We start from the raw sequence: 24116 nt of genomic DNA, 5'->3' as shown, positions 1-24116 counted from the left end.
GCCGTGTGCCAAAATGGCACCTTGACCTTGCAATGGCCACTCTTTCCTCTTCTCCCCATCTGCACTCCTTGGCAAGCCAGTTCCACTGGACGCTGCCCTCCTTTCTCGAGTCCCTTGTCGCCTTATCATTTCACTGATTTCACCCCACCAAGCCTCTACACCGGATCACTCCCACCTTCCACCACTTTTGCTCCTACGTTCATGCTCCTGGATGAAAGTGGAGGAAATCACAACCGTTCCGACTGGGTCCACAACAAATTTGTGTTCTAGAACCTCAGCTGGACCTTCCTCCCACCTGTCTGACCTCTCCTCCATCTTTGTTGGCTCTTCATCCAAGTCACATCTGTTCAGCATGGTGGTCCCACAGAGCTCTGTCCTCAGCCCTTTTCTCTTCTGCCTCTAGCTTACTTGGGGGGCCTCATCAGCTCCCATGGAGTTGTGGCCATGTCTCTGCAGAGGAGTCTTCAAGTATACCCCCAACCTCTGCTGGCCATCTATTGGACATTTTGAATTGGATATCCGATAGACATTTTGAATTCAGTATGCCCCAAACAGGTATTGCCTGTGCTGATGGCCTGTGGGCTTCTGCCCGACTTTCTGTGCAGTTCTGGGGCGAGGTCACTTATTTTAGTTTCTCATTGGAAGGCTTGATCATTATTTGGCCTGGGGTGCTTTTTAGGGTTTTGCGGGAGGTGTGGGGCAGCTGGCAGCCTGCTTCTCGACAGACAGAGGGCCAGCTCCCCTGGAAGTCTGAAAAGCACTTTGCAAACCTTCAGGTGCTCTATCTGATAACATGGAGGCAGTGACTGTGTACTCCAAGTACTCCATTGTATCTTGCCCCATGCTCAAATGACTTTTGAAGTCATTTCACAGGTTTAGAAAATGAAGCCTACCCACCCAGAGCTGGTAAGAGACTCCCTGAGGCTCCCCAGCTCCTAAGGGGCAGAGGGGCCCATCCCAGCACCAGCAAAAGCCGGCAGACAGGGGGCCTGGCCCCAAACAAGTCTTTGTTAAGCGCTGGCTGGCAGGATGGATGCTCCTGGAGGGCAGAGACCCTGTGTCTGCTTTTCTGTGTATCACCAGAGCTCAGCAAAAGTTCACTCAAGGCATTCTGGGTGATTTGCCTTGATGCTGTGGCAGCCACTGCTGGAGAAAGGAGGGTACAAAGACAGGATGGACATCAATGAGTTTGATTGTTAGACGTGATTCTTCGTCCTGTCGTGGCTGGACCTGCTGGGCACCCCCCAATCTCCCTGCTTGCTCTCAAAAACTAAACCTGTATAAGTGCCTGGCTGTGGGAGGGTTTTGGGAAGGAGGACCAAGCAAGGAAGTCAGGGGCTCCAGGAGGCCCAGGTGAGGAGGGAGGGTGGGGGGCGTGTCAAGCAGGGAGACAGCGTTGTGTGTGTGTGTGTGTGCAAGGAGGGCAGCATGGCCAGAGCATAATCAGTGGAAACAAGTATTGTGTGAGAAGGTTGGAGGGGAAGAAGGGGCGGCCAGGTCAGGGCCCATAAGGAATGTATTGAGGATTGCCAGGTGGGGCCAGGCAGCAGCAGGTCTTCAGGGCAGTGGTTCTGCCTGTGTGCTCCAAGAGGCATTGGATACAGTGGGTGGAAGGGGAGAGGAGGTGGAGACAGAAGGAGAGAGAAAGTGAAGAGGAGTGGGGGTGGGGCAAAATGAGCCACTGAGGGCCCACTCGAGTCATCATCGTCAAACAGCTGATGTTTATGTCAAGGCGCTTTAAGGTTTGCAGACATTATCTCATTGGAACCTAATGGCCAACCCTGCATCATTATCCCCACTTCATAGATGGCAGATAACAGGAAGCTAGTAAGTACAGGTCTTCCGGACCTAATGCTCCTGCTGTGCATGAAGTGATGGACAAAAGGGAAAGAAAGGAATAAAAAGGCCCCACATCTTCCAAAGGCAACAGGCCAACATGGGCGCCGGGAGACGTGGAGTCCCAGGAGCCTCGAGAGGGTCTCAGACCTAGAGATGGACCTCAGAGGCCACGGAGTCATTTTACAGAAAGTAGAAAGGTCAGGATTCAAACTTGGGTCCTCAGCCTCCAAATCCCCCTCCCTTTCCACCACCCCACAGGGCCTCCCTGTCTCTGCCCCAGACTTGCCGAGATGGCCTTCAGCAAGTCACTTCACTAGTGCTGGGGCCATGGTTTGCTCTCCTGTATGATCCCAGGCTTCCCTCCCTTAAGGACTGTTTTGAGGACAGAATGAGGTAGACAGGTCCTAGCACAGCCAGGCAAATGTCCAGGAGAGAATGATTTTAGAGCTTCTTTTTACCCCACTGGTGTTGGAGACAATGCTTGGCAAAATGCTTCTCGATAAGCTTTGACCTTCCTGAATTCAGCATTGGTGACCCTTGATTCATCTCAGGCCTCCATCACTGCACTGGCTGCTGGGGAGTCCACCTGTCTCCACTCTCTCCCCACTCGGGGCTACCTTTCCCTCAACCTCTGAAGTGCTTTTCCTAAAGCATAGCTCTGATCACGTCACCCCCCTCCTCATATCTTCCTGTGGTTCCCTGTGACCCCTCGTCACCTGCCCTCCCACCTGGCTCTGTTAATGCCTATTTAGCCTGCATATGGCACACACCTGTTTGCTTGTTGGCTTCCCCATTAGATTGGGAGCTCCTTGAGGGCAAGGACTTTTGCCTCTTTTTGTAATCCTCGGCACATAGTTAGCATTTACTAAATGTTTGCAAATTGACTGATTCTCAGAGTAGTGAAAAGATTCCCTTCCCTCTGGTCCCCAAAGCCCTCCCCACTGTGGATAGCTCCTCCTCCTGTACTCCATGCCCCCATCTTAGGGACGCTGTGAGGGGCTACTGCTTTCCTCAGTCCTTCGTTTAAGTAACCTCTTCTCTGCCTCTTCCCGACAGATCTTTTATCTCCTAATATCTGCCAACCTGGGCCAGGAGCCTCCTGGCCTGTCCAGGGTAGATTTCCAAAGACCCTGGTCCCACAGGAGCTGGTGTGGACACACAGACGACTACCCGAGGGCTTTATTTTCTCCAGCTGCTTTATTTTTTAGGTAGGGGGAGTCAGATCACGGATACCTCAGCACATTTGTTACACATATTTGTTACACTTCATGCACTTACAAACAACAACAACAAGGGTTAACTCTGCTCTTTGGAGTTTTTAGGTTAGGGGATGCTGCTCTGTCCTGCCCATGGGGGAAAATGTTGGGGGAACACATTAGCCCTTCCCTCAAACCCCAAGGGGCTGGGAGGCTGAAAACTCTAGGACCATCTAGGGCCTGGGGAAACGGAGGCTCCGGGAAAGGGGGTGGAGAGCCCTAACACTACACAGCTTCCAGCCAGGTGCCCAGGCCAAGGATGGCCAGCTCATCGCCAGGAAGTGCTTCCTTGGTGCCAGAGCTGCACCTAGGCTGGGCCAACAAGGACTTTTCTCTTGGGCATCTCATTTGGAGGGCTGCTCACACCATCTGGAGTCCTTCAGTAGCGAAAGAGCTTAGCACCGAGTTACCAAGAAGTAGTTGTTAAAAGAAGGACCAGTCAGCCGGCTGGGGTGAGCACCTCTCTCACCTGCCTTGACCTACACCCTCCCACCCCCAGCTGAGAACAGTCGGAGCGCCCTTCAGCAAGCTCCTTTGGTAGCTTAGGAAGTACCTAAATAAAGTTGTTTGCTATCTGGGTCAATCGGGGAGAATGTCTTAGAATTGGAGGTCCTGGGTTCAAGCCCAGGCTTTGCCACTTTATAACCTTGGGGGCCTTAGTACTACCTCTCTAAGCTTTTTGCCTCATCTGTAAAGTGGGCATAACAACCCCTGAACCTCCTGTGTCCAGGAACTGTCTCAAAGAAAGTGGTAGATTATAAAGCATCTGTGTGTATGGAAATGAGTAAAAGCCTTCTGGGTAATGAGCCTTCTCTGCTTTAGGGAGAAAACAAACCAAAAAGACACAAGAAAGGTCTGGAATCTGGGTCAGGCCCCGAGGGCGCTCAGAACCCTTTGGAGGGACCAGGGGCCTGTGCTGACCATAACTGCCTATCAAGGCCACATTCTCTGGCAGCGAAACAGCCAGCTTCAGGGAAAGGCCAGTCCCTGAAATTGGAGCAGAAATCTTGTTTAAAGGACTGCAGTTTGGCCAGCTTTCCAGTGTTGAGGCCAGGTGAGCCCAAGGGACAGATAAGGATCCTTTGTCATTGGCACATCAAAGGACTAGCCCAGGTTACCTGGGCACTGCCAGCCAGGTGCCGTTTCCTACCTGAACTCTACTGCTGGAGGTGCTCAAGCATCAGGGCATCCTGAGCTGAGCTGGCCTATTTTAATCTCCAAAGAAATGTAAAGGGGTCTCAGTTTCCTCCTGGATAAAATGAAAGGCTAGCTCCTCGAGCTGTGATCAAGGATCCCAGAGCCCCATAAGGCTGGACTGCTCCAGAGTCCCTCATCCAGCTCCCCCATTTGGCAGATCAGGAAAACTTAAGTGACTTAGTCATAGATCATTAGCTCTGGGAGGGACCTTCCGGATCAGCAATACTAATTCCCTCAGTTTGGAAACCCAGAAAGAGGAAATCACTTCCCTAGGGTCACCCTTACACTCCCTTTTTTGCCCTCTGCCGGCCCCGACACCAGCCCGACTGATAGGAGCAGTGCTGCTCAGGTAAAATCAGCCGCCATCATCAGCATCTTGATTTAATAAGGTTTGGCTGGACTCCTGTCAGCTGCTTGGAGCTATCCTGAAACGTCTGTTGCGGTCGTGCTTCTGGTTTTAAGAGTCACATAGTGTGGCTGTTTTGGGATGGTCGTTATTTTAGTGAGTGGGCTGTGTGTGGGTTTTTTTTGGGCGGGAAGGAGAATGATATACCCAAGCTGGGCTAAGGGGAACACTTGGAAATGTCAATCAGAAAGGGATCTTTGGGGGCTTCTTGCTGGGGGCACCATGACTTGGGGTGGGGTGACAAGGTGCGAGGAGCCAGTGTGGTCTGAAACAGCCATAAACTTGAGTTCGGAGGTTCCCCTGGTCACTCAATCCCTGACTACTGGTAATTGTCAATAGTAAAAAAAACTGCTCTTTCTGGGGGCTCTCTGTTAGATGATCTGATTGGACCAGCCTCAGATTGGGCAGCAGTCCCATATTCTATAACATAAAGAGGCTGGATGCCACCAGGCTCTTCTAACTCTGCCATCCCATGTTCTCTGCTCTGAGGTCCCTCCCTGATGTTCCATATTCTCCGATGTCCACAATGCACACCTAGTGGCCCAGTACCCAAGATCCCCAGGTTGGACAGTGGCCCACCTGGGGTTCTTCGCAGTTAGTCAGCTTCTCAGAGCTTGAGAAGGGGGCAGGACTGAGAGTCTGGCATTTTTTTTTCCTGGACTGGCTTTCCTTTGGGATTGTTTACTTTTCTAGGGTCACAGATTAGCCCCTGAGCTACCAGGAGCTACTTCCCAAGGCCCAGTGTCCTCAGCTGGAAAGGGCTGTTTCCCCCAGGATCCCTCCCAGCTCCATGACTGTCCTTATCCACACCACCAAGATCCTACCATGCACACAGAGCCAGTCACCAGAACACACTTTCCAGAGAGAGTAGCCTATTCTGTCCCTGCACAAATCCACTACTCCTTGGTCCAGATTATCTGCCCTTCCTGCAGGGAAGCGGGAAATTTCCCCCCACCTCCAGAAAGTCTTCATTGACTGTTTCTGTCCACACCGACCTTTCTTCTCTTTATCCTTGTAGCATTTGGAGTCTGTCCAGTCCCTCGTGTTGTTTGGGTCTCATACATTGTGTGTCTCCAGCTGGAGCTGTGAGCACCCCAGAAATCACTCGGTCTTTGGCCTCCCCCACACCTCTTGGCACTGAGCACACAGTAGGGCTCATTCATCATTATCCAACTGGTTTCCCCTTGGACAAAGGGCCCAACCACGAGGCAGAATATTCTCAAGTTCCAGGTTGTCTCCTCCATTTCCTTGTCAGGTAACCTTGGCAAGCCCCTCCTCATCTCTGAGCCGTTTCCCTATCTGTAAAATGGGGATAATATGGCCTGTGTATCCTTTGTCCCAGGGTGGCTTTGAGCAAAGCACTCTGTCAACTTGTGGAGCAGGATGGAAATGGGAGTGAGGTTAATTCTTTCTTGGGTTTTCTCCATATGTTCTAGAGCCCAGACATCCAGTTGAAGTAGGACCAGTCCTCAAAGAGAGTGAGTGTGGGCCTCGTGGAGCATGTGAAGATGAAAGCATCCATCCAGGAGGATTCAGGAGAAGGTAGGACCCTAGACTTGGATTTCCTCCACTTTCGCCTAGTTGGGTGGGCTCAGAGAGCTGAGTTCATTTCAGCTCTGACTCTAAGACCAAAGAAAAGCCCATCTGGGGCTTGCAGTGAAATTGCCTATGGGTTGGCCCTCGGTGTCCAGCTCAGCCTTGGTACCTCCTCTCCCAACCTTCTGAGGGCTTGGCTTGTGCCCAAGGCCAGCGGGAGAGGCCATCTCTGATCCTTGCAAGTGGAGACCTCCTTCTTCTCTTGAAATAGGCAATGGTGGTAACCAGATAAGTCCTAGTTGCAGGGGGAGGGGGCGGGGAGGCAGGGCAAAGAAGGGCAGAGTCCAATGGAACCGTATTCCCCTTTCACGCAGCTGGGAATGGGGGGAGAGGAGCTTGAGAGAGCAGAGACTGTGCTGGAACCCAGGGTAGATAGAGGGTCCCAGGCAAGGGCCGTCGGCGTCTGGCCCCCAGCTTCAGCATCTGGGGACTCCTAGTTTCGCCGGACAGGGTGCCACATGGACACAGGCTTGCGCAAGGTGGCCAGCATCTGGTTCCAGTGGGTGATGCCCATGCCACTGGCCAGTGGGCCAATGATGACATGGCCAATGTTGTCGGCCCGCCCGTCGCTGCCGCACTCGGCCACGGTCACTCTCAGAGACAGGTCCTGGTAGGGGAGGGGACAAGGGAGAGCGGGATTATTGCCCAGAGCCCCAGGGATGGGTGTGGGCCCTGCCCCTCACTTCCCCCACTCAGGCAGGGACCACTGCCCATCCTTGGAGGCCTCAGCATCCCTGACCCTTCTCCCCAGACAGAGCTTTTCTTTCCAGAGCCCAAGAAGCTCTTCCTTTGTTCCCCACCTGGGTTCACTAGGACTCTACTCTCCACCATGGCAGGTGGCCGTTATGGCTCCTTGGGTCTGTGTCGGGTTTTCCCCACCCCCAGCCAGGCTGTGCAGGCTTTGGAACAGGGACTGCATAGAAGTACATTTTTTTCCTTTTCTTTCTTTTTCTCCCTCCATTTCTGTGTCCCCTACAGTACAAGGAAAATGGTACAGACCCAAATGCGTGTCTGCACGATTAGGAGACATGCGTGGCCCTCTGGCTGCCACCAGCGTGCCCCCTTGTGGCACTCTAAGGCAGCACAGCCGACAATGACAGAAGGACCGTTGCCTAGAGACTGACTGGCAGAAAGGCGAATTCCAGGTGTGTGGGAAGCAGGGATGAGCCAGGGAACTGAAGGAGAGACCAGGTCCAAACGGGAGGTGCTCAGGGGCCAGGGCGGCTCCCAGGAGAAGGAGGCAGGGAATGGAGGGGATGCTGGGGGGCGGGGTGCCCAGAGGCCAGGCTTGGCGCATTCCGGGAGCTCCACCTTCCTGGCCATCAGTGGGGCTGGGAGATGGGAAAATAGGTCAGGCCTAGTGATGAGGGCAGGAGCCTAAAGAGAGATCCAGGACCAAGGGGACCCGAGAAAGCTGAGGGCTCCAGCTTGAAAGGCCCATCTGTGCGTGCGTCCTGCTGAGTGGGCCACACCTCCACGACTCCCCAGTGAGCAAGGGCTGTGGGCTTCAGTGGGGAAGTCTCCCATCCTCCCAAGCCCCATGAGTGGGGACAGAAGTGAACATGAGAGAAAGCTGGCACCTCGAGGCCCTTAGCTACAGAACATACACCTGCCCTGGGCTAGCTCTCTCCCTTGTGGTGACCCTCAGTCACAGGGGCACCAGAAAATCAAGTAAGGGTGGCCCTGAGCAGACATCCCCACAACATTGCCTTTCTGGAGGCTACTGTCATTGTGTGAGTGCCTGTGTTGTTAGGGACCTCATCCAGTACTTCTTTCTGCTCTCTCCTAATGGACTTAGCTTGTATTTGCTCCTCCCACTAGACTGTGAGCTTGAGAAGGGCAGGGAGTCATCTGTTCCAGACTCCATACCTCCCCCAGGCGCCAGCACAGGGCTCAGCTCCCAGGAGGCATTCAGTCTCTATTTGGCAGATGAATGGGACCCTAGGTGGGCCTTTCCACAAGGCCCCGTGCTCCCAGCCCCGACCCTCTCACCTGTAGCACAATGGCAGGGACTGAGAAGATCATGGCCTCATTGAACACCGGGTGGGCATCATCCCTCTTGACGGCCGTCTTCTTCTTGCTTATCTTCCTCCCGTCCTGCAGCAGGTACACCTTGACAAAGGGGTCTGTTTGGGGAGACAGCAGAAGGTCCAGGCGAGGACTCCACCCTCTCGCCTCCCCCCACCTCCAGGATCCTAGCTCCCCACTTAGTCTGAGGGTCGGTCCCATCCCCAGCCCCCTGAGCTGGCTTGGGATCCAGGAGGTTTACTTGGATAAGACTTGTGATTTCACTAGCATTGAGACCCCCCCAGCCCCCCAGTGCAAACTGGCACCTTTGCTGCTATTTCTAGCCTTCCATGGTGACCTGGGCGGTCTCATGGGCCACAGGCTGGCTCTCTATCCACTCTACTACCCTGCCTCACCACCTAGAGCAGCGGCCCCCAGCAGCCTAATTTCCCAGGGTCTGGTGCTTCTTGTCCCTGGGCACATCCCCTGCCTGCTGCCCTCGCCTTCCACCTTCTGCTGTGGGCTCAGTAGGCAGCATTACCGTTCTGCCATCGCTCAGTCACTAGGTCAGCCCACCAGCATGTGCCAGGCACTGTGCCGAGCTCTGGGGATGCAAGGCCGGGCCAAAACAGGCCCTGCCTGCAGGGATCTCGGTCTAGCGGGGGAGACACCATGTAAACCAGGTACCTGCAGGATATATACCCAATAGAGGGAAGATGATTCCTGCCAGCAGGGGACGGTGGCAGCCGGGACAGGCCTGCACTTGTTTTATTCATTCATTCTCCCTCCTCCCCTCCGCTCCCCCAGCTTGTGGGCACCACACAGTCCTGAGGCAGGCTCGGGCCCACCGAGTCCCAACTGGCTTTCTTAAAGAAGTCTTTTGTGTGCAAACCTCTGTTCTGCAGAGGGCTTGGCAAACCTGAAAGGTCTCCAGCTGGAGAGGGAATTCTAGGTCTCAGCCTGTTTAGACCTGGACTCCCAGGCTGGCCCAGCAGGTAGGGACCCAGCCTGACCTAGCCCAACACTGCCCTTTCAGAAGTGCTCTGCAGAGGAGGAAAATGACCTGGCCCAGGTCACACAGCCTGCTCAGGGCCAGCCAGTGTAGACCTCCTGAGAGCCCCACTGGACAGGCACTGTAAAGCACCTATCCGGAGCCGCATGGCACCGGCCCGGAACAGGCCGTTGTGGCTTGGAGTTCGCATTTTTAGAGGAAGGAGGCAGGAGCTGGAGGGCAGCAGGGGGCACACGCTACACTCAGGCTTCGGGAGGAGAGGGGCCCGACGAGGAGGTGCGGGCTCAGCAGGAGAAGCAGCCTGCGTGCGGAGGGGGGCCTGGAGGTTTGGGGCGCGCCCAGGAGGGAGCGCCAGTGGGCAGCGGGCAGAGCACGGATCGGAGGGGCGGCCCGGCCGGGGGCACGCCTGGCACCTGACGGACCTCTCGGAGGCTCTATCTCGTTGCCTGGAAGGCCGGGGTGCCCTCGGCACAGGCAGGGGAGGCCCGCGGTAGACAGCGGGAGGCCCACCCCACAGAAGCCCCGGGCTGGCCGGGCAAGCCGATGGCTCGCCTTGGGGAGCTCCGAGGGGGCCCCTGCTGAGCAGCCCTGGCCGGTGCTGGATGGGAACCCGGGGCTCCCAGGCTAGGAGGCCAGCTGTGTCTCAGCCGGGAATGGGGGGAAGGGGGGGGATCCGTGAGCGCCCCTCGGCCCCTCCGTTTGGGGCTGGCCGGGCAGCGCGCCCCGCCCCCACCACCACAGACTGAGGGAGCTCCGCAGAAATACCTGGGGGCGGGGGGAGCGCAGCCGGCTCGGCTGGCAGGCAGCCTCGGCTCCTATTGGCTGGGACGCTGTCTCCAGGCCCGCAGCCGGCCAATGAGAGCGAGCCACATGGATTGCAGCTGCGTCCCCTCCCCCTCCCTGCCAGGGCCAGGTAGGCTGCTGGAGACCAAGCTGGGAGGGGGAGCGAGCTCCGGCTCTGCTCGTGCGTAGTGGGAGCTTCCCTGCGGACTGCGGCTGGAGGAGAGGGGGGAGGGGGGAGGGGAGCGGGGAGCGCCTCCCGGCCACCTCCCAGAACCTCGGTTACCCCGGGCAGTCAGCCTCTGCCCGGGGGCAGCCAGCGGTTTTGTAATTAATGACAGTAACCCGCTTTTCTGCCCCCCAGGATCCTCACGACCATCCCCATTCTACCGAGGAGAAAACTGAGGCAGGCGATGTCACAAGGCAAAGTGTCTGCAGCTGGATTTGAACCCAAGGCCATCCTTGTCCCCACCGGGCCACCTGAGAGCCCTGGGCATTCAGTGGGCGATAGGGAACACTGGAAGAGCCCCTCCCTGGAAGCCAGATGGGAGGCAAGAGGCAGGCGGCGTTGATGGAGGCTGGCCGAGCCTGGGCCTCTGGACGGTAGCTTGGAGTTGAGGCCAGGAGCCCAATTAGGAAGTGATGGCCTTAGTCCGAGGGGTGCGAGGAGCCCTGGACTGGAAGACTCCCCTTTGTCAATCTCCTTGCGTCTATAGGTCAGCCCAGCCTCGCCTCATGGGGGTGATGTGACCTCACACCCTGCTCTTGTCACTCAAGAAACCTCCATCAGCCACATAAGGAAACCTGTCCCTTTAGCGAGGACCAAAGCCTCAAAGGGCAGGAGGTGGCATGAATCCGTGCCCAGCCACCGCCCGCCCCACCCTCTGAGCGGGCTGCTGCATTTCGGCCCCCAGAGAAACGGTCCTTCAACCCTTTGCTTCATCTGGACCAGGCGGGCTGCTGCCTTCCCCCCTGGCATGGAGGCTCTGCCTTTGGCAGGCCGAACACTCACCAGCAGTCGCCTTTTCGTTAGTCCAGACGAGGTTCTTGGCCTTCACTACCACCACAGTGAGTCGCTCAGCCGTGGGCAGGTAGCTGAGAGAGAGCAAGATTTCGCCCACCGAATCGGAGACCTGGAAAACCACACAGAGCATCCTAATGGGCCTGCAAGGCTTCATTTTCAAAGGAAGTTTGGAGCCCACACTCCAAACTTAAGGCCTCCCTCTTGGAGATCCTGCCCCAACATCCCCCAGGTGGTATGTGCCCCACGGGGCCTGGCCAGCCAGGGCACAGCATCCTCCCTAGCTCAGACCAGGGTAGGGAAAGCCTATCTGAATGAATGAGTGGCCATTCTTAAAGAAGTGCACTTTGATTGCCTTTGAATATAGCCGGTGATGTGAATTAGCTAACAAAGTGGTGCCTAGTGACCTTTAGAGAGAGGGTCTGCTTTCAGGGAATAGGTGGGAATATCTGGCATTGATAGAGGTTTTCAAAGTGCTCATTGGATCCTCACAACAACCCTGGGAAGTAAGTGGGGTTATCCTCAGTTTACTAATGAGGAAACTGAGTCAGAGAGGTGATTTAACTTGCCCAGGAGCATTTGGGAGGGGGTTTCCGAAGTCGGTTCTCTAACTACAGTCAGCTGGCTACAAGAAGCAGCATTTCATTTGTTTGTAAACAGGCCCTTTCTTCCTCAGTAGCTTCCAAATCTCACGTACTCCCTCTCCCCCAGTCTTCTGTGGACAGTGGAGGATGTTCCTCTGGGCTGAACCTCCGTGCTCTCTGAGACAACCCTCTCTGTGCACTCAGGTTCTCCGCCCTTCCTCTGTTGGGTCCCCACCCTCACCGTGCCCCCCTATCCCCAAGGCACAGGCCTACCCCAACTGCCAAAGCCCCTTACCTTGTTCACATCCTGCAGATAGAGCCAGCCACAGAAAGGCTGCTGGGGCAGCTCTAGGACGGACAGCTTCAGGTCGACCACGCCGGTCATGACATTGCGATCATCATCATCAATGCCATAGACAGAGAAGCGCAAGCTGCTTTCCTCCAGGACAGAGGGATCCACGGTGATGACGAACTTCTCATCAAAGAAAATGGAGTAAGCGGTTCGTTGGATCTGCAGAGGCAGGAAGAAAGCAGAGGTGAGCACTTGTGCCCTCCACACCCATGCTCAGCCACAGCCCTGGGAGTCCCGTTTTACAGATGAAGAAACCAAGACCCAACTAGGGTTCCGAGGTTGCTAGGGGTCAGAGGTAGGATTTCAACGCAGGTCTCCCTGACTCCAAGCCCAATACTCACTGGGTAATAGGAGCACATTCAGTCATAAGATCAAGGTCTAGTCCCAACCCATCCTCATACAGAAGGATTTGCTTGCACCAGGCTGCCTGTCAGATGGGTGGGGACCCACTCTCCCAAGAGAAGCAGATGTCCTGGATGTGAAGGCCGAGGGTCTGGTCGGGAGCTGCTCTAGCACTAAAATGAATGCAAGAATGCTGATCCAAAAGCACTGCCCTGCCTGAGGACCTTATGTTCTAAGAGGAAGGGGATCGGTGGCCAAGGGAAGGGCGGCTTGTCTGAGAAGAAGTGAGGGGGTAGCAAGGCAGGCCTCTGCTAAATCTAAATGAAAGTTAGATTGAATCATCTCTCATAGGTCAGATCTTGCCCTTAGCTTGGCACATAGTAGGTGCTTCATAAAGGCCTGACCTACTGTCAATCAGGTTCCACTTCATGAATATGCCTAATGCCTTTGTCAGTTACCCAGAAAAGGCTGGGAGGGATGTGCGGAGCTCTGGGCTAGGGGCTGGGGGGATTCAAAGTTCAGACAAGACCAGGGTCAAGAGGGCCTGAATGAAGGTGGCCGTGATGTGAATGGAGGGAAGAAGGTGGACAAGAGATTGGAGGGGAACTGATCTATTGGATATGACGGGTGAGGGAGGGGGAAGAGTCCGGGTTGACTGCAAGGTGGCAAACAGGTCATTGGATGGATGGATGTTTGGTGGTGACTGGAAGAGAAATAAGTTAGGAGGGCCTTGAATGCCAGGAACAGCCATTTAGATGTTCCTCAGCCAGCAGTTGTTGAAGATGTTTGAAATATCGAGACCTACTCTCCCCATCACAGTGGTAAAGGAATCAGGGTAAACTGCAGAGTGTCACATCTGCATGGCATCGCGGTCCCCCTGGCAGGGAACGAAGGCCAGTCTTTCTCAGCTCCTTCCCTCCTGCACTCTGCTCTCAACTATCCCAGTCAGCTTCAGATGGGACCATGGTGACCCACTCTGCTGAAAGGACTAGACCAGGGCTTAATTACCTTACCCCTTGGGCATCTGTCTGGTGAAGCTTCGGGACCCTTTCTCAGAAGAAGGTCTTTGGGTAATTGAAGGAAATGTGAAGTTTCAGCTTAAAGCTTGGTGAAAGCCAAGAAATACCTCCCCCCACCTCGCGCTATGTCTTGTCTGCTAGAGCCAAGCTGAACAAGGCAAATCTTTCTGCACATCACAGCTCTTGTGGTGCTTGGAGATGGCCGGAGGGTGGATATGATGTCTGCCTTGAGTACTCTGCCTCCTGTCTCTTCCCCATCCTGGCTGCCTCCTCTGGACACTCTCCTGATTGATGTCACCCAGGCCTCCCCATGAGGACAAGGGACATGTTGACATCTAGATTGAGCTCAGTCCAGACCCAGATCATGGGATCCCCTTTGGCTGCCTCAGCCTCATCCAGTTTGATTCAGACAGAATGGAATGAACAAAAGAATGAATGAAAAGCATTTTGTTAAGCACAGTTCCTCTCTGTTGTGAGCTTTGGTCCTCTTGCTTTGTTGGGCCCCTTCTTCCCTCCAAGAGAGCGTTTGGACTTTGTTGGCCATCCTCCATTCATCCAGAGTCTATGTTCCTGGGCCACACTTACACATTCATTCCCTATCCCCTGCCCTGATTTCCCTCTTCTGCATATTTTCAGGGAGCCTCCTGTGCATCCATACCAGTCTCTTCAGACAATGCCCCTTTTCTTTCTCATTGGAATTTTCTTGTAGTGTCTTGAGAGTTTCATTCTTGAGAGGAAAATCTTTCCTTCTTCCCCGCCTGACTTCCCTGTAAAGAACTGACCATGAGGTCCTACCTATCCTTCCTCTGAGCCTGTCCCCCAATCTAGTGTACCTCTCCAACCATGCCCCATTTCCAGCACTTCTGTCACCAGCTGGGGTGGGAGGAAGGAGTCATTTCCCCTCAAAGCTTATTCTGAGCCTTTCCACCCTAGCAACTCTTCTCCCAAATCAGATTCAGAATTCCGAGGTTGGCTCTTCCTGCTTTTGAAGGATGAAATTATCATGAAACCAAACCATGAAATAATTAGCCTCCCTCTTTGGAGCAGAAGTGCAGATAATAGCAGCCCTTCCCCCATGATATTGATTGACTGATCACAACTATAGCCTGACTGTCCCAGATTTATCATCTGATCCCTGAATACCTCATCTTATTCCTTCTTCTGGCCTGGCAGTCCATAGTCTAATGACATAATCACTCTATTTCTGATTCCATTGATCTTCCATCCAGGCACTGTGCTGAGTGCTGGGGATTTTCTTGGAAAAGATCCCGGAGTGGTTTGCCATTTCCTTCTCCAGATCACTTTATAGATGACAAGCTGAGGCAAACAGGGTTAGGTGACTTGCCCAGGGTCACACTCAGGAAGAGGAGTCTTCCTGATTCCAGGTCTGATGCTCTATCCACTGCAGCACCACCTAGCTGCCCTATAACAACACAACATGGCAGGCACCATGTGGGTGTACAGCTAACAAAAAGAAAGCCCCTGCCCTCTAGGAGCTTACAGTCTGAAGGGGAAACAGCACACAAAAGGATGGGGAAGACACCAAAGGGTACCTGGCCTGGGGCATCTTGTTCCTTGGAGTTGAAATCAGGCAGAGTGGCAAATGCAACCTGGAGACATTTGCCTGAACTCTAAACATCCCCCACATGTTTTCCTTCTTCTGCTTTGATTGAATTCAATTAAATCAGAAATGGTTGAGCACCTACTATGTGCCAGGCACAAACACCAAAGCTCCTGCTTTCATTTTAGCGATACTTCCTCCTAGGAGTCCATAATGGTCGTCTCCCAGTACTGATGTCTGTCCAGCACTACCGTCCAGTGGCGGGTCTCAGCAATATACACGTAGGAGGCCAGCTTTACCTCCCATCCATTAGGATTACACCGCTCTTTTCTCCTGACACACTCATTGTGCACAACTAGCCTGGACCGCTCCTGTCACTGCTGGCTACCCTCTTGAATCTTCCTTGTGGGAATCTCTGGGTATCTCAGCTACTCTGTCTTCCTCCCTTACAGCCTCTCTCTGTGGAATGGAACTTGGCAGGTGAACATGAAGCAGCCTTCTCATTCCCCTCCCCTTCTCAATTGAAGCCATTCGTTAAAGGTGTAAGACAACAGGTAAGTGTGTATTGGCACATGTACATCTATAGAAGCCGAGGAAATGGAGAAGGGAAGGGGCTTGAGTGTGGTCATGACTTAGCCAGGAAGGGCTGGAGCTGGCCCTGGAGGTTGAGTCTCCCAATCATTGTGCTACATGCTGGCTCTCCCTTGGCCTGCTCTAGATCAAGGAGCTTCCTGGGCCTCCCCTTCCTCTCCCACCCCCACAACAATCAGTGCCATCTAGGATCATAGCTGGCATTGTTTGTCAGCCAACCCTTCCAGCTTTGGATGTCTGCAAACTCAATAAGTGTGCCATTTGGAGTCTTATCAATAAATTGTTCAACACACTAGCCTCAAGGTCTGATCCCTTGGGCACTGCCCGGGGGACCTGTTGATAGACCCAGGATGCTGGTTATAGAGCTGGAAAGGACCTTAGAGGCCCCTATCCAGTCCAAGTGCCTGAGGCCCAGGAGGGACTGATCACACCCTGTTGACCCTTCAGTTCACTTCCCAAACAGCCCCCACCCCCCACCCCAGCTGTACTGTCCTCCCCTCCCTTCCTGTCTGCCAGAAGAGCATCAGAGACTCGAGATCTGGGTGAACTGTCCCTGCATCGTTGCCCTAGTCTAGGAGTCTAGACAGTTTTTAAAAAGGAAATGAGGGAGCGTGCCATGAGCTACGCTTGCTTGCTGATGCCATTGGCACCCACGTCAGAAAGCATTTATTAATCGCCTCCTGCGTCCCAGGCACTCTGCTAGTGCTAGGAATGTTAAAGAGACACAAACAGCCCCTGCCCTCAAGAAGCTCAGTCTAATGACCTATCGGATGTTCTAGGAATCAAAACTGGTTCTCTTACTCAACGCTGAGCTGGGTGACCTTTAGCCAATCCCATAACTTCTCTGGGGCTTCAGAATGATGGTCCTCAAGTGCCCCAGCCTCCAGAGGTTGGACTCTATTCTCTTCCCCGTGTTGAAGCCCGGGATGACCCATCCCTGGCAGTGCTCCTGGGCCCCATAGTCAGCGTTCATCATCTTTCCGTTATACTCGGAGAGCTGGGAGGGAGCCTGGCCTAGCACCTAGCGCTGCAGGACCTCTCCGTGGTCCTGACCACATTCAGCTTGCAATCCTGCTTTCTAATAACAATTTACCCCTTGGTAAAGGTCTGACCCTGTTGGTTCTCATCTTTGAACGTCTTTCAGGGCTGAGCCCAATGGTTTGTCTGTGTAATAGGCTCTTAATAAATGTTTGTTGAGTCAATTCAGCAAACAATGTTTAAGCTCCTACTGTGTGCTGGGTACTGTGCCAGGCACAGAGGATACAAAACAAACAAACAAAAGAAGCAGGCTCTGCCTTGAGGACCTTATGCTCTGTAATGTATACAAACAGGGCAAGATCTTAGGGAGGCCATAGGCTGACGTGCGACCACTTCAGATCTGTGTTCTAGGGGGGCCGACTTGGCAGCTGTAGGGAGGGAGACTGGATTGAAAATGAGAAAATCTAGAGTGAGAGACACCAGGTGAGAGGGTCTGGGCAGGTGCAAGAGGGGGTCTTTGAAGCATGTCGGCTGATCCAAGAAGGGAGAGGGAAGAGATTCAATCCCTGTCCTCCTGGAGCTGCCAGTCAGGCAAGGGGAGTGAGGTGTGGTGGTCAGGTGTGGTCAGGACAAAGCAACCACCAAACCAAGAGGACTGAGAGATGCCAGGAGGGCTCCTCTCTGGGAGAGGGAGCACCTGAGCTGGGTCTGAAAAGATGGGAAGGATGGGAAGGATGGCAGCTGAGCCAGAGGTGACACCAGTGTGTTCTAGGCTTGGGCACCAGTGGCTGAGACTGTGGGGAGACAAGAGAAGGCCAGAAGGAGCCTAGGAAGGCCTGGGTCATGAAGGAGGCCCAAGTATGCAGGCTGAATGCCCAATCTGTCAGGGGAGCAGAAGAATGGGCTCTGTGGCCCTGGGCTCGTCACTCTCCCCCACCACCATGCTCCAATTCTCCTCGGCTCTGTCCAGTGAGTCTCTGCCCCCTAAAGCCTCACCTGCCTCATGTGTGAAATAGGAAGAAAGCACCTCCCTCGCATGATGTCTACAGAGAGCTTTGCCATAGAAATGTGAACTTCATAATTGGTCAGGCATTAATTACCAGCTAACTTGTACTTTTTCTTACTGTTTTGGGTATGATCTCTGTCCTCAGGTAGCCACCGAGACCTCTGGAGAGAGGAAGACTTCCTTCGCCCTTTCTTCCCACAGCCCTCACCCGGTTCTGGGCCCCCAGCTGGCAACCACTGCTAAAGACTCATTGAGCTGAAGGTCCTTAGAAGGTCTGGCTTCTAGTCCCAAGGGCTGGGTTACTTTGAACAAGTGGCCTCTGACTAGTAACACCTGCCCCATGCCTCTCTCTGCTCTCTATGCCTAGGGCCTGGACCAAGCAGCAGAGGAGAATGCTGACCATACACACTTCCTGGGGCTGCCAGCTGCCCACCTAGGCTCAGATTTGCCCAGGCCAATGCCAACTCCCTCCTGAGGGGCTTCCCCTGGCCTGGATCTAAGCCACAGAGCTACAGAAGCTGTGTTTTGAACTGGTACCAAACCGAGCACAAGGAGAGGAGTGACTGGGAGCAAAAGGGCAGGGGAGGTCTGGTCCTTCCTGTGGGACCTTTTGGGGGTGGGTCCTGAAGTCCCACCTATAGGGAGACCCCACTTGTGGATGTGCGCCCAAGAGGAGGGAAATGGGTCAGAACCCACCATAAGCAAAATGGCAGGTGCAGTGGGATGGCTTCCTTGCCCTAGCTCTTTTGGCACCCAACCCATCCCTTGGGGTGCCTGCCTACACCCCTACTACACCTGGGCAAACTTCATTTCCCTGCCAAGGTCTTGGCTTCTTCCTCCAGAGAATAAGGGGATCAGATCAGATGATCTGTTCTGGTCCCTTTCAATGCTGACATTCTAGAGTCTGTGTTCTCAGGTGCTTCCCAGCTCTTAATGGCCTGCAGTCTTGTGTTCTAAGGCCCCTCCTGGTTCTGACATTCTCTGTTCTAAGGTCTCTTCCAGACCTGACATTATGTTCAAAGGCCTCTCTCAGCTCTGACATTTTCTATGTCTAAGGCCTCTCCTAGATCTGACGTTACATGTTCTAAGGTGACAGTCTCTGCTCCAAGGTTCTTCCCATCCTTGACATTATGTTCTAAGGTCCCTCCCAGCCCTGACACTCTGTATGCTAGGGTAAAACTATATTTCTAAGGTCCCTTCCAGACCTGACATTTTGTGTTGTAAGGTCCCTCCCACCTCTGACACTCTGTGTTCAAAGGTGACATTCTGTGTTCTAAGGTCCCTCCCACCTCTGACACCCTGTGTTCAAAGGTGATATTCTGTGTTCTAAGGTCTCTCCCCGTTCTGACTCTGTATGCTAGGGTAAAACTATATGTTCTAAAGGCCTTCCCAGCCCTGACATTCTGTGTTCTAGGGTCCATCCCAGTCCTGACTGTCTTCTAAGAGCCTGATATTCTATATTCCAAGATGACATTCTGTGTTCTAAGGTCCCTCTCACCTCTGACACTCTATGTTTGAAGGTGACATTCTTTGTTCTAAGGGCCCTCCCAGCCCTAACATTCTGTGTTCTAGGGTCCATCCCAGTCCTGACTGTCTTCTAAGAGCCTGATATTCTATATTCTAAGGTGACATTCTGTGTTCTAAGGTCTCTCCCACCTCTGACACTCTGTGTTTGAAGGTGACATTCTTTGTTCTTGTGTTCTAGGGTCCATCCCAGTCCTGACATTCTGTGTTCTAAGGTCCCTCCCACCTCTGATACTCATTATGCTAATGTAATACTATATGTTGTATGGTGCTCCCAGGCTTGACGTTCCATGTTCTAAGGTCCCTCCCAGAACTGACTTTCTGTGTTCTAAGGTGACTTTCTATGTCCTCAGGGCTCTCCCAGCCCCAACATTCTGTGTTCTAGGATGACATTCTTTGTTTTAAGGGCCCTCCCAACTCTGACATTCTGTGTTCCAAAGGTCCTCCCAACCCTGCCCATCTATGTCTCGAGGTGTACTCAAAGATGCAGGTATCCGTCCACTAATGCCTCCTGGGCCCCCAGGCCATCCTGACCAGAGCTGACATTTCTATGGCACTTTCAGGTGGGCAGGAGGCTTTTTCACTGGATCCTCATCAGAGCCCTGTGAGGAGCCCCTCCTCCAGTGGACACGTCCCAGTGTGTGTGTGTGTGTGTGTTCTCTCCAGTGATGCAGATTGCGGTCCATCTGTGCCCATCCACCCTGGGCATCCATCAACCACATGAGGTAGGTTGTACAAGTATTGTGATTGACCCATTTTACTGAGGAGGACACAGGCTCAGAGCAGGGTCACTGCTAAGTACAAGGCCTAGAACTCAAACCCAGGGCTCTCCCCGCTCCCAGGAGCCCAAGAGGCTTCTCACCTCATGCCAGGAAGACAGACTCACCCGAGAGATGCCCACGATCTGCTCCTCGGGCACGAGGCTGACACGCAGGAAGCAGGAATCAAAGGCGGGGTCCTCCTTCTCCAGCAGGTCCTTGCCCTGGAGCACGACCACGCGCAGCATACGGTTGCTGGGCTCGTAGTGTATGCTCACCTCCACCTGGCCCAGCACAAAGTCCTGGCCAAAGTTGTTGTTCACGGAAGAGATAGAGTTGAGCGAATCCGCAGACAGGGACTTCTTGAGGGGCCCGTAGGGGGGGAGGTCCATCTCCCGGTTCATCAGCTCCAGGGGCCCCAGCTCACTGACGCTCTCAAAGGCATCATCCATCCGAAGGCTGCTTTTGCGGCTGGGAGACCCGCGCTCGCTGGTCTTTCGGCTGCTCCACGCCATCGTTCTCTGGGGACCAAGGGAAAGGAAAGCCATCAGATAGAGGGGAGGAAACAGAGTCCGGTTCAATCTGGCCAGCACTTATTAAGCACTTCCTGTGCTGGGCCCCAGAGGAAACAAGACAGGGGCAGGGTGAGACAGAGCCTGCCCTCTGGGAGTAGGGGTCACAGGGGAATGGACAACAGGCCCCTGGACCACAATTCTCCTCAGTCAGTCATTGAACTCTGCTAGTCAGTCACCAAGCATTTATTAAACACTTACTGTGTGCCAGGCAGTGCTGGGCAGACCAGAAAGCAGCCCCTGCCCTCAAGGAGCTTAAATTCTAAGCAGGGAGCAGCGTGTGACTAGGTAGGTGCATCCCACTTAGAGGGAAGGTCCTAGCAGCTGGCAAGGCCTCCTGCGCAAGGCACCATCTGAGCTGTCTCGGAGGGAGCCAGAGACACCCAGAAGCATGGCAAGGAGAGAGAGCATCCCAGGGGTGGGGGACAGCCTGTAGAAGAGCACGGGGGCGGGAGATGGAGGGGGTCCGGTTGGGGGAGCCACAGGGAGGCCGCACATAGGCACACAGGGTCACAGGAACAAAGGGCAAGAAAGGGAAGGAAAAAGCAAAAGACTGGTGGCTAGACCGAGGCCAGGCTGTGGCAGAAGAGGTTGGAGCCAAACTGAGACACTGCCGCTTGATCCTGAAGGGTACGGGGAGACACTGGGGGGGGGGCGGTCCCTGAGCAGCTGAAGAACAGGGGAGAGTGGAGTGGGCAGAGACCGAGACAGGGAAGCTGCTCCTCAAAAGAGGAGGATCCTGAGCTTGCTGCCCGACCTCCGCAGGGCTCTCAGCATTGAATAATCACAAACCAGTCTTTGTGGTCAAAGCAGGTGAGTACCCCCCTCACCTTTTGCCTGGCTTCCGAATAGGTCACACCGTACTTCTTCTGCAGGTACCGGTAGTCGTAGTTTGGGAATGGAGAAGGGATGGGGAAGCTGCCCGATTTGCAAAGCTTCCACAGGTTCACAGCAGCAACCCCCAGCAAGGCAAGGGCCCCAGTGACGTAGATCCCAATCTCCCAGCCGGGAGGACTCTTAATAACTGAGAAAGAACCAGGCAGTGGCTGTTAGTAGAGCCCTGGGGAGCCCACCCATCTGAAAGCGTTAATCACACGGTCCAAACTCACGTTCCATGCACGCAGGTGTTTTGGGAGCCCTCCCAGAACAGACAGCAGCCCTGCCTGTATTTGCCTAAGCCTCTGAGCCATGTCAAAATTGGATCTCGCCTTACTTCACCAACTTGATTGCCCTTTTGTGCCTTCTTCCTTGCAGTTGGTGGAACAGTGGAAGGTGAGAATTGGGTAAAAAAAGACAATCTCATATTTTAGAGATTTGACAAGGACATAAAAACAATGTCCCTGTGAATCAGGCATCATTATCCCAATCCTAGCCTACCAAGACTCGAAGGCCCCAGCAGCCTGGGGACAAATCAGGCATGGGAGCACCCTCTGGGCACAGTGAGCTTCCACAGAGGAGACGAAAGAGTTGGAAAAACGTTGACCCTAAACATGGACGTGGCTGTACAAGTGTCCACTAGACCTGTCTGAAAGGCCCCCTGGTGAAGCTTCTCAGGGCAATGCCGGGCAAAGAGGACCAAGGTGGCCTAGATTGGCAGGAATAGATTTCAGAGAGTTCAGAGGAAGGCTAGGTTGCTTCCCAGGGTCCCCCAAATTTCCAGGAGGGACCAGAAGCTTGAGAATGATATCCTGAAGACCCAAAGAGAAGGATTCTCACCCAGAGGAGAGAGACCCCTGTAGAGGCGTAGAATACCAAACTGTGACCTGTCCTTGTTATGAATGCCCCAAGAGGGCCAAGTCTCAGAATGAGCTAAGGCCAACGACAGAGTTGAGGAGGAAGAGGAAGGTGCCAGCCTTGGCTGGAGGGAAGGCAGAATTACTCAAACATTTATCTTGCTTCTGTGTGAGAGGGAAGGGAAACCCAAGATAAGGGACTTAATAAGAAAGCAACTTACTGCTTTGGCAGTAAGCATTTATGAAGCACCTACTCAGTGACAGTAAGCATTTATGAAGCACCTACTCAGTGACAAGCCCTGTGCCCAGTGCTGGCTGTCAGTAGAATGATGAGTGAAACGGGCCCTGCTCTCAGGGAGTTTCTCTTCCAGTGAGGGAGTCAATATGTACATGCATAAATACGTACCCATTAAATTAAAGCTCATAGAGAATGCTCTAACAGCTCCAAGCACCCAGGAAAGTCTTCATGGAGAAGTGGATGCTTGAGCTGAGACTCCAGATGTGAGACATGATGGAGAGCTTTCCAGGCATGGGGGAGGGTCAAGGCAAAGACACGGAGGTGGGAGGTAGACCATCCTATGTGTGCAATGGCTAGATGACAGGTGTGTGGAGAGGAGCATTGTGTAAGAAGACTAGAAAGGCCAAAAGGGGCCTAGATGGGAGAGCTTCTGGAGGCAGTAGGGAGCCATCAGAGTTTACTGAGTAAGAGGGTGGCATCTGCCGACCTAGTTTACAGAAAATTCACTTTGGCAGCTGGAGGAAGGATGAATTGGAGCAGGGAGAGGCTTGAGATGAGTGAGTCCAGGTGAAAGGTGATGAGGGCCTGAACCATGTGAGTGGAGAGGAAGGGGCACAGACAGGAGAGTGATGCTGTGGAATTAGATGTGACCCACTGGGATCCTTTCTGAGGTCAAGTGCCCCAGCCCAGGGGGTACTGAGACCTCTGGCAGAAGAGGTTGTCGATGAGCCGGTGGTCTCTGCAAGATGGCAGAACGTCTTATCCTGTGTTTGGAGAAACATAACTTCCAGGAGTCTGTCCTGCCTGGGTCTCATCTCAGGGAGGCTGACAAAGTCGGCACGAGGTCTCGAGGTCATGCCACATTTGATTCATTCACATTGAGCAAATACCATGAGAGTCGATGGAAGGAACTAAGAAGAAGGGTTAGCTTGGATAAGAAAAGACGGGTCTTCAAGAGTCTGAAGGGAGGGCAGTAACAGGAGCGGTGGAGTCGGGGAAGTCGCCAAGAGGCCGAATCAGAAGGCCCCAAAAGCAGAACAGAGTTGCCTGGGGAAGGAGTGAGCTCTCCCTCATCGAGGTCTTTAAGAAGAGACCGATGGCCCCTAAGTAGGGATGTTGCGGACAGGATTCTTGTGAGGCTTGGACTTGGTGCCTCTGAATTCCTTTCCAGCCCGGAGAAGGCGACTAAGAGAGGGGCTGCAGAACATAAAAGGCAACTGCTACCCCTGTTGTCCAAAGAGGAAAGGGTCGAGTTTCTATGTTCCAGGCCTTGGAAGTTAGCTTGAATTCCTAGTGTACTTCTGGAACAAAGACTAAAGGAGGCAGTAAGTGAGTGAGCGAGTGAGGAATCAGCAGCCTCAGAGAGCCTGCATGGGCTTGATCAAGAAGAAAGAGTCTCGAGAGCTGGGTGAATCTCATTCCCTGTGTCCACAGTATTACTAGAACATGGAACACTGTAGCCCTAAAACATCCGTTTAGTGTCTTACATGTGGGAAAGCTGGGCAGAGAAAGAGGTTAAGTGGCTGCCCCAACTGATTCCTGCAGATGAGTTGGAGACATGTAGGCTAGTTAGTTGTACTATTATGAGGGTTCCAAACTGGTTGACTGTTTGGACCCAGAGAATAGTAATCAATAATGTATTGAGCCCACCTTGGGTGAAGGTCTTTTGTGGAGTGCCCCAGGGCTCTGTGCTTGGCCCTGGGCTATTCAGTGGTCTAATTGAATTTAGAGTTATAGCATCATA

The 24116-nt window shown here is 53.6% G+C and overlaps 1 protein-coding gene and 1 long non-coding RNA gene across 2 annotated transcripts; one reads left to right on the top strand and one right to left on the bottom strand.

Annotated features, from left to right (window-relative positions):
• Positions 1-3019: 3019 nt before the first annotated feature.
• Positions 3020-21420, bottom strand: SYT12 (synaptotagmin 12). Its single transcript, XM_036763082.1, has 6 exons — positions 21232-21420; positions 19958-20350; positions 11994-12209; positions 11106-11226; positions 8287-8420; positions 3020-6901 (listed from the first exon to the last, which is right to left on the bottom strand). The coding sequence occupies exons 2-6, from the start codon at positions 20342-20344 to the stop codon at positions 6728-6730; spliced, it is 1032 nt and encodes a 343-aa protein (XP_036618977.1). The 5' UTR covers positions 20345-20350; positions 21232-21420; the 3' UTR covers positions 3020-6727.
• LOC118853133 lies at positions 10380-18785 on the top strand. The gene is made up of 4 exons (XR_005010665.1): positions 10380-12234; positions 15425-15526; positions 17693-17819; positions 17915-18785. It is a non-coding gene; the product is annotated as an uncharacterized LOC118853133 (long non-coding RNA).
• Positions 21421-24116: the final 2696 nt, after the last annotated feature.

The sequence above is a fragment of the Trichosurus vulpecula genome, chromosome 6, assembly GCF_011100635.1.
Source record: "Trichosurus vulpecula isolate mTriVul1 chromosome 6, mTriVul1.pri, whole genome shotgun sequence".
In the NCBI taxonomy this organism is placed as follows: Eukaryota; Metazoa; Chordata; class Mammalia; order Diprotodontia; family Phalangeridae; genus Trichosurus; species Trichosurus vulpecula.
The sequence above is the reverse complement of the archived record's forward strand: the minus strand, read 5'-3'. Positions and strand labels throughout refer to the sequence as shown.